Source organism: Macaca mulatta, chromosome 1 (genome assembly GCF_049350105.2).
Source record: "Macaca mulatta isolate MMU2019108-1 chromosome 1, T2T-MMU8v2.0, whole genome shotgun sequence".
Classification (NCBI taxonomy): Eukaryota; Metazoa; Chordata; class Mammalia; order Primates; family Cercopithecidae; genus Macaca; species Macaca mulatta.
Window position 1 is genome coordinate 149,329,380 of NC_133406.1, and position 10,343 is coordinate 149,339,722.

The 10,343-nt window shown below is 33.6% G+C and overlaps 1 protein-coding gene across 1 annotated transcript in view; it reads left to right on the forward strand.

The window, feature by feature from the left end:
* Nucleotides 1–9,449, forward strand: part of LOC100429940 (putative ATP-dependent DNA helicase HFM1) — a 122,529-nt gene extending 113,080 nt beyond the window's left edge. The window contains 7 exon segments of the mRNA XM_077983062.1: nt 2,034–2,036; nt 3,257–3,364; nt 4,984–5,074; nt 8,148–8,259; nt 8,348–8,419; nt 8,421–8,509; nt 9,380–9,449. Coding sequence (XP_077839188.1) covers nt 2,034–2,036; nt 3,257–3,364; nt 4,984–5,074; nt 8,148–8,259; nt 8,348–8,419; nt 8,421–8,509; nt 9,380–9,449 — 545 coding nt within the window.
* Nucleotides 9,450–10,343: the final 894 nt, after the last annotated feature.

Sequence of the window (10,343 nt, forward strand, 5' to 3'; positions counted from 1 at the left end):
GTAACCTGAGGATTGGGTCATTGTATACCTGTGGCCCCAGAGAAGGCAGGGCACCATGAAAAATGGCCTTACTAGGATCCAGTGGAATTGTAGAAGTAGTTTCTTCAAAGGAAAGGGAGGGTACTTCCACTAAAAGAAGGGAAAGCATACCAGGCAGACAAAAACCAGAATTCTAGAGTCCCCATACCCTCTATCTCATCACAACAAAAATTAATTTAAAGAGCAATTGACACTCAGTATGCTCATCACTTTGTTATACCCTAGTTCCTCTTTATTCAATAAAATTTGGGTTTTCTCTGTGTAACTCCTTTGAAACTGTTTTTGTTCAGGCCATTTAGTGACTTTCTAAGTTCTGAATTCAGTGAACTATTTTCAACTGTTACTCTCTTTGACCTCTGTAGTAGTTGATACTTCTGGTCTTTCTTTTGGAAATCTCTCTTTGGTTTCAATTAAACCATTATATTGGTCTCCTGCTACCTCTTAGGCTGCATGGGCTTTTCTTCCTGTTGATGTTGCAAAAGCATTCTTTTTTCTTTTTATTCTTCTCACTTCAAAAACTTTTCCTATACAATATCACCCAAGCCTGTGTCTTTAATCACTATGTTTTGATAATTTCTAAGTCTGTATCTCCCATCTAGATCTTTCTTTCTAACTCCAAATTCGTCTATATAATCACCTTCCTGGACATATCCACCTAACAGTTAACATATCAGACATGTCAGCATCTGAACTCTGTCTTCTTTGTACCTCACTCTGCACCTTCTCTTTTTTCCTTAGCTCGGTGAATGAACTCTTTTCTTTGTTAAGCTGCTAAAGGCAGAAAAAGTGTCCTTCTAAATGGCTCACCCCATGTGTAAATAATCACCAAATCTTAATTATTTTGCCTCCTGCATATCTCTTATATTTGTTATTTCCTCTCTATCCTTTCTGCTGATACTCTAGCTTAAGCATTCATTGTCTCTCATTTACTGCAATAACATACTTTTCTCTCTGCTTTCAGTTTCATTATCCTTCAATCCATAATATTCCAGGTGATCTAACAGACATATCTGGTTGTGTAAACCTTCTGCTGAAACATCTTCAATAGTTATCCTTTGCCTGTAAGAACAAAACAAAACAAAACCAAAAAATCTCCTCAATATGGCAAATAAGCTTCAACATGATCTAGCATTTAATTACCTGTGCAGACACAGTGGATCCTTCCTTCTCCTACTTTGTGCTCCAGAAATCCTGAAAACTTACAGTTCTCCCAAAATTCTCGGTTCTCTCATATTGCTGTGTCTTTTACATGGTGTTTTCCCTTCATGGCATAGGTTGCCTGTCCTCTTGCCCTGCCTCACAACCACAGCTCTATCAAGCTGAAATTTCAACTACTCTTCCTTCATATGCTATCGGGAGTCTGTCATGTGGTATCCCCTAGGAAGAGTATGTCTCACTTCCATTGTAGGTTTAGATCCTCCTTCCTCTGCATTCCCATTGCACTCTGTACAAACTTCCATTTTTAGTACATTGTGTGTCTCAGTGTATGCAAATCAACATACAAAAGTAGAATAATGTGAACTGTAGTTATAGGTACAGTTGAAGAATAAAGAAGGGTTTGGACAGGTGAAGAAATCAATTGATGGAGGATACTTAAAGTGGAGGAAACTCAGTGATATGCTGGAGCAAGTTTATACTGACTTATGAGAGGTGATTATTAAATTTTCAAGAATCTTTCAGCCATTATTAAAAATTTAATTACATAAACGTTCAATTAAATTATGTTAAAAACAAAGGCAACAATACTCAAAACTCATCACTTCCTAATTATTCTACTGTATTTTACTGTTATCTGTGTTCTTGAGGTTATTTATCTATATGGTAGAAATACTATATAATAGGGTGCTGTCGTGTATTTTTTCCCAACTTCTTATTCAATTATGTCACATTAATAGCTTGAAATGAGTTATGGTGGGAACATTTATACCATAGGAATCAGCAAACACTACCAATCTGGGTTTGATTTATTGTTTTGCTTATTATTTAGAATTCAGAAAGTGAGGGATAAAATTTAATCATGTAGATTAAACAAACATGTGTTGTTATTGTAGCCATTACATTGTGAATAACACAAAAAATTGAGAGAATATTCCTCTAGTATTTGAAAATTACTATTTAATTCAGGAAAGAGGTTACTTAAGTCAATGATGAATGAGTGAAATCCCAACAGATGTCTTTGTTGTTTTATGAATACTTTCATCTTACTTTTTAGAGTCAACAAAAATATCAAACAACATTCACATGAGAGCTACATTCATTTGTCACTTGCAATCATAGGTTGACTACAGATAAAAGAGTGGCAAAACTTAATGAAAACATTCAATGAGAATCAATTAGATATATGGAATTTACATTTATAAGCATACCATATATGTTATTGTTATTTATAAAATGTGTGCTGTATAGCCTTTATATCAGTAAAGATTATAATAAACTTATATATGTATACAGATGCATATGCTTTTTGTAGAGGTAGCTATTAAACGTTTATTACCACAATACTATGTAAAACTGTGCAACTAAAGGCATTTAGCCCCCCATAACAATCTTTTGAGGTAGATACTGTTGTTGCCTTATTTTGCAGAATCAAGAATTTTGAATTACTTGTCTAAGACTACACAATTAATAGAAAGGTGGAATTTTCACTTAGGTAGTTTGGCTCTAAATCCAGACTATAAACAATGAATAACAGTGAGGATTTTTTAGCAGGAGAAGAATAAATATTATTTATTTTGGACAAATACTTTTTATAACAATACTGAAAATTAACTTTAGGGAGAAGATCTGGAGGAGGAAGGCCATTTTAGAAACTATTATAATCCAATCTTAGAGTTATTCTAATATGGGAATTAAGAGGAAAAATTAATTGCCTAAAAAATTTATTGAAACTTAAATTTAGTGCAACTTAATACAGTTAATAGAATTGGCTGAATGCAGTATTCAACAATGCTTGACACAATGCTTTTGAAAACTGTTACTCAAGAACTCTGTTTAGTAGTTGAAAGATGTGTTTGATATATCAATAGACTACGATGCTTGTGGTTTAAAAAGTACCTATAGTCTTTTATACATACACATAACAGATTTTTCTAGATATAACTATTCTACAACTTCAGATGAGAAAGTCTCTCAAAAGTGTTCTTCAACAGAAGTCTCAATATATCTGGAAACCAAAATTTGACAGATGCAGATAAAAGCAATTCTCTATTTTCAAAAGTTTTGAATGTGAACTTGGAATTGGGAAATGAAGTTCGGGATGATTTTGATGAGGAAAACTCAGAAGTTACTAGCTTTTCAACTGATACTGAGAAGACAAAAATATCAGGTAAAATCATACTTAGCATGGAATCATTTCATTAGAAATTCTTTGAATGTTTTTCATTTCAGCTCCTGGAACTAAGTTTCTTTGCCTTTGTTGTGTGTGCTTGTTTAGTTAGATTTGGTTTGTTAAGATTGTAATTTTTAGCAAAACTGAAAATGTGACCCTTCTACACAGAACATTTCCCCCCTAAGGGAAGAGATGAAGGTTATTCCATGATGATAATGTAGCAAATGAGCACTTTCTATTCTATTGCTCCTATCTCTTGTAAAAGTCAATTCAAATTGTTTATTCAATTTTCTCTCATGAAACAGACTATTTTGTTCTCCATTCTAAGATCACAAATGGTCTGCTAATATTTGTGAAGGACAAAAAAAATTTATTTTTAAAACTACTCATCTGCTTGCAAAGAAAATAACTTTTATTTCTAGTTGAAATATGAAATTTTCAGCTTGAAGTAAATAAATAAATAAGAAAAAAGGGTTAGTTTATCCTGTACTAGAAATTCTATTTAAATCATATACAACCCCAAAATAATGAGGCTTATTAGCTCTTTGAGTGAAAGGCAAATTTACTCCATTTCACTAAAACAGAGAATTGAAAATCTTGGCAAGTATGTGATAAGATAGCAATGGAGATACTGTCTCCCATTAGGGCTGACAGAAAGAAATCAGTCCCTCAGCCTTCTCAGTGCAGACTGGTATTCCCACAATTATAGATACCTCTTACTATAACCCACCTCATGTTTTTAAAAGAATATTTCAAAGGGAAGCAGTTAGAAGTTGAAATGTTATTGTTTCGGGGGCCTTAGAATTACCTAGAGAACTAATACTGCTTCTGAAAAGAACAGGATTTGACCACCTTCACAGAATGGGCCAGGACAATCTCCATGATGTGGGGTCATTAGGCACAATTTTGTATATCACTGGACAACTACTGTTCCCTACCTCGAGTTTAAATATCATTGGATACTGTAAGTTAATAGGCAATGTGTACTGATCCTTTGAGGTAGCCTAGTCCTAAGAGGGCATAGCTTTGTCACTGGGAAAATCAGTCTCAATAAATGACATTTTCCCTCATGTATAGAGCACTTTAAATGATTATGAACAGACCATTGAAAATACTGAGTGAACTTCAACTTGATCATTTATGTGAATGAAAATGTAAGTATATAAATAATGAGGGTGAGTGGAAAAGCACAAACTGTTTTTCCTCACTCTCACACCATGATCAGCCCAGAAGACATTTGTGACCAAATGTCTGTGGGTTTTTTCCCCACACACCAAGCAAGCAATCAGTTCCACAGTGAATACCAGCTGGGTGTCTTCCAACCCAGTAGAGTTAGAAACAGGGGTCAAAGACCAAATATGTGTTTTACAACAACACAGGTGGCTTGAGGACCTTTCAATATAGTTACTAATAAGCTAACCTGTATGTTTTATAGTTTTACTCCCTTAGCTTTGTGCCCCTAATTTTTCTATGCAAATTAAATTAGGTGATTGAGAATTAATTCATTCCTTCCTTAACCAGATCATATCTGTTGGAGAGAGCATTGTAGAACCTGTGAAAAGCTTCATTCAGCTGTTTCTTGGCATTTTGTTTCAAAATGTTATCTCTTCACATAGGATTTGGAAACACTTTGAGTTCAAGTACCAGGGCAAGTAAGCTACCCCTTCAAGAGTCAAAGAGCAAATTCCAAAGAGAAATGTCAAACAGGCAAGTTTTAGAACTTTGGTTTGTAATACATACAACTTTATATCCTCTTGACGCATAGTTGGAGATGGAGATCAAGGTATTAGATGTCAGAGATGCTAAAAGGTATTAGCCAACCTAAACCCTCTTAATCTTAGAGGTGTGTTTCTCAAAGTTCTGTTGTTAAACCACCTGCATCAAAATCACTTTGTGGTGCATATTAAAAATGCACATTCTTGAGCCCCACATTAGACCTACTGAATTTTTGTCTCTGGGACTGGAGCCCAGGAACCTTCACTTTTAACAAGACTTGAAAACTGAATAGGAGTTTGACAACTAGAACAGAGGTGGATAGGCATTCCAGGTATAAGAAAGCATCTGTAAAGGGATAAGGCTTGAAAAGGCATCCCATGCTCAAAGATCAGTAAAGTGTGGGATGTGTGGTCACAGCATAATCTCTGTTGCTGAGGTCTTATTGTAAGGGCTTTTGAGTGCTGTGCTTAGACACCTGTCCTGTACCCAGACAGTCAGGGGTCGCAAACCCAAATACCTTCAAGATTTGGTGGGCCAAGGCCAACTGCAGAGTGTCCCATCTAAAGGAAGCAGCCACTACTCAGCTCCAAACAGTTGTTACTATGCAGGCAATGTGAGTCTAGTGTTACAAAATATTCTGATTTTTCAAGAAAAGCTAGGAATCTGAAATTTTATGTGATATCTTATTTTTTTAAATTTTGACAACTGATTCAAAAAAATGTGATGTACTCTATGGCACCCTCCTCCAAATAATAATATCTGTAGGCCAGATGTGTCCTAGGGCCCTCTAGTTTTTACCTGTATGGTAGGCAGTGAGGAACCATCCAAAATATTTAAGCACAGGAAAAACAATTTGATTTAAAAAATCATCCTAGCAGCAGTATGCAGAGTGAATCATAGGGAGTGGGACTGCCAGAGGCATGGTGGCCAATGAGAAAGACAGACTATAATGAGGCCTAAACTAGGGCAGAAATGATAGGAACAGAGAGGTAGGGTTGGATTTTTAAAACATTTCAGAAATAGAGCAGATTCAATGTGGCAATTGATAGGATGTGATAGTTGAGGAAGAGGGAAGAATAATGGCACCTAGGTAGGTATTATTTAAGGATATAGGAAACAAGAGATTTAGAATGGAAAACATAATTTTATAAATGTTCAATTTGAAGTATCTTTACAAAAAATGCAAAATGCCTTGGGAAATACTGGACTTGATTAGAAGTCAAGGGAGAGAAATTATGGCCAAAGCCAAAATTTTCAAAACAGAAGAAATACCAACAGCTTTTTATTCAGGGTCTGATTTTCTACTTAAGGATTATTTATTTCTCTGCTTTAAAAAAATACTAAGTTTGTGGCATCCCTTGGAATTTTTGCTGTTATTTAGCCATTACTGATCATTAGCATCAGCATCATAGACTCATAGTTTTCATAGAATTCCAGAGCTAAGTGGGGGTCTTAAGTATTGTTTAGTCTCCCTCTCACTGGATCCTTGAATCACATTCAACATCACTGGCAAGTAGTCGTGCCACCTCTACCAAGACAGTTCCAGTGACCAGGAGCTCATCCACCCTTGTTCCATGTTAGGATTCTTAGATCATTGAATAGCTTTTCAAAACATTTGCTTAAAATATGTCTTTTTATCACTTTGTTTCATTGGTTATAACTCTGAGTCACATAGAATAAACAGATATAAGCATCCAAGTGAGACAAAGTTGTAGGTGTAGAGAAGCAAAAAGTAAATAAATCATAAGAAGGAAGGTAACAAGGCACATGAACAGTTTTGTGCACCACACCTTTAAAAAACAACAAATAATTTTGGAAGAGTTTAGAAGTGACCAACAGAAGATGTGTGGGTTTAAAAATGGATTCTAACAAGAAGCCTCTGAGAACCTGGTGTAGAAGTTGCTGCTGGGGAAAAGGCCTGTGGGACCTGAGGATTTGGGATGGAAAGGAGATTTGCTTTTTTATTTTTTTAAGTTAGAGTACAGTGGCATAATTATAGCTCACTGCAGCCTCAACCTCTTGGGCTGAAGATCCTCCCACCTCAGCCTCTCAAGTAGCTGGGACTACAGGTACATACACACCACTATGCCTGACTAATTAAAAAAAAATTTTTTTTTCTAGAGACGGAGGTCTTGCTATGTTTACTAAGCTGGTCTCAAACTCCTGGACTTGCACCTCAACCTCCCAAAATGCTGGGATTACAGGTGTGAGCCACTGTGCTTGGCCTGCTTTTTCTTTTATACACTTTTTACTTTTTTATTCCTTGCCATGTATATATATTTATTAGTCAGAGACAAAATGATCCAATCCTATCAGTATATGTGGTTCTTCCCTGTCCCCACCCACACTGCTCATTGCTCCTTACATGGCTGTTACATTTTATCCTTCAGGTGTCAACTTAAATGGTTACCTCATCAGAGAGGCATTGATGATCATCTTTTAAAAATGGGTTTATGGCTCCACACCATTATTTCTTATGCTGTTGCCCAGTTCATTTTCTTTTTATAATTATAGAATCTATAATTATGTATATATTTGCTTTTATTCATTGTCTGCTTCATGGTAACTCCCTGACATTTTATTACTTCATACTCAGCTTCTAGTATAATATCTGGCATAGGGTAATGAAGAATAAATGTGTTTTAGTGAACGAGTTAATACAGAAGGTTCAGAGTAAATTCTTGCATACAGTTATATCTAAGAAGATAACTGGAGATGTCTACAGTGAGACCAGAATAGAGAAAGGAGATTAAAAGTTAAGCAAGTGGAATTTAGAAAATGTTTATAGGGTTCTATGTAATAGACAATTAAGCATTAGACTCAATTTTAAAGAAAATTGTTGAATAATTATTTCTATAGTCCCTTAAAAATAGTATTTTTTCCTAATTTGGGATATATAAATTATGGTTTGATCTAAAGGAAAGGAAATATACCAAGTTCTCCATTAGTATTTTGTGGTAAATGTGATAAACTTTGATCATATTCCCCAAAAATCATTATGATCCAAATTAGAATGGTTTGTTTTTCTTGACATATTTTACAAATAATTAATTTTAATTTTTAATTTTGTTTCATCACATGAGATGTCAGATACTTCTTTATCAAATTCTGCTACGCCCAGGTTCAGTGCATCCTCCATGACAAAATTACCTCAACAAGCCGGAAATGCAGTTCTAGTAAGAAGAAGCACTTCTTTGTTTTTCTTTTAAATTTTGCCCAAGTGCTTAAACTTTCAATGATTGTTATTTTTTATCTCAAATGTAGGACCATTTTCAAGAAAGAAAACTACAAAATCTGTCACCAGAGATTGAGAAGCTATGCTTTACTTGCTCTGAAAAAAAAAAAAAAAAAAAAAAATTCTTCAAATTATAAAAAGGTGGATTTTTTTATTAGAAACAGTGAATGTAAAAAGGAAGTTGATTTCAGGTAAGAACTCTTTAAAGACACTTTAAGATTGTGTCAATAAAAAACTTTTTACAAAGAAATTCGGCATTCCTTTTTCCTTGGTTCATTTTAAAGATTAGAGCCTGAATATTTTATTTATTAAAGACATTAAAATTTTCAAGCCTCAGTGAGCTAAGCTCCTTAAGATGTTTCAAACATCATATACCTCAGTTCTTAAAAACCCATATATTTAATGCTGTTTATTCAAACATTATATTGACTTGATAAACTTACTTCTACTGATTTGAATACAGTATGTTAATTTTGTAAAGTGTAAAGTCATTGAAATCTAGATGAGATCAGCTAATTTTTCAAAACTTGAAGTTGTATTTTAGTTAACCAGTTATTTCACAATCAACAGGTTCAATGAAAATGTCAGATTAAATCTCATTGGTTGCCCCACTGCTGGCCATTTTAGAAAAGGAAACTGTGTTGCAGTTTCTGTCTCCTTGAAGAGTCAAAAGATTTGAGACCTGTTCACAGTGTTTTGTTTTTATTTGTTTAAGACTAGTCAAGTGAAGCAGTGGGAGTGCAGAAGAAACAAAGAAATTTGTAACTAGTTGTGATCAATTAGTTGTAAACACCACTTCCCTTGGACCAGGCTGTTCACATATTTATTAAATGACATAACTTTTCAATATGTTTAAAGAAATAACTTTACAGTTTCTACCATTTGCAGTTTATGAAGTCTAATTTTCCCCAACAGACTTCCTACAGAGTTATGCATACTGAAGTTTATTTGATACATTACTTCACAGAAATCTTCATTTATTTTATTGTATTATTTATTGTGTATTTTAAAATAAATTGTGTTAAAAAATAGTTATTTTTACTTTTTCTTCTTTCTCCCAATATGTATCATCCTGATGATGAAGCTGATGAAATGAAGTCTTTATTGGGAATATTTGATTGTATTTTCTAAAACAAACAAATACTTTTTATATTAATAAGAGAAAGAATAAAGACACCTAATCACAAAACACGCTTTTTATTTTTAAAAGGTAGTTCATAATTATTCAGAGTTTTTTCTCCTGAATTTGATTAGCTTTGTTCACCTTTTGCAACAAAATATATGGACCGATTTATTTTCCTATTATATTGTAAATTCTTGAAAAGCTCTTTTACAGTGGCTTTGTTTCAGTAAGCCCTTCAGTTAAGGGCTTATTGCACTTAGAAATAAGTTGCACTTAGAAATAATTATTTGGTTATTAATTGGATTTTGACAAGAACCAATGTAAAATTTTATTTTTATGTTTTCTTAAGAAGAAAAATATTCTATGAAAGCAAAATAATGCTAACTTAATGAATCTGCTTACTGTATGGATTAATCACTAATATTATTCCCATGTATTTTGTTTTACTAAAGATTTTTAAGAATCCAAGGCTATTTGAACCTACTGTTGTCTAACTTTGAGCAACAGTAAATGAAATATTAATCAGTATAGATTGTTGTTTTCATTTAGCTTGTTTTTCAATGTCATGAATTCTAAAACTTTGTTATGTTGACTTTTACTGTAGTAAAAAGATTTTATATTTTTTCCAATGAATTACATTTCAAATTCATTTATTGATAAGTATTATATAGGTACCCTAAGCAATGTTTATTATCAAAATTTTAATAGGTACCATGAGAAGTTGAAGCCCACTTAAGAATTTTTAGAAAATATTTTTTTCTTTTTTAAAAAACTTATTTTAGATTCAGTGTTATCTGTGCAGGAGTGTTACATAGATAAACTCGTATCATGGGGATTTGTTGTACAGATTATTTCATGACCCAGGTACTAGGCCTAGTACCCAATAGTTATTTTTCCTGATC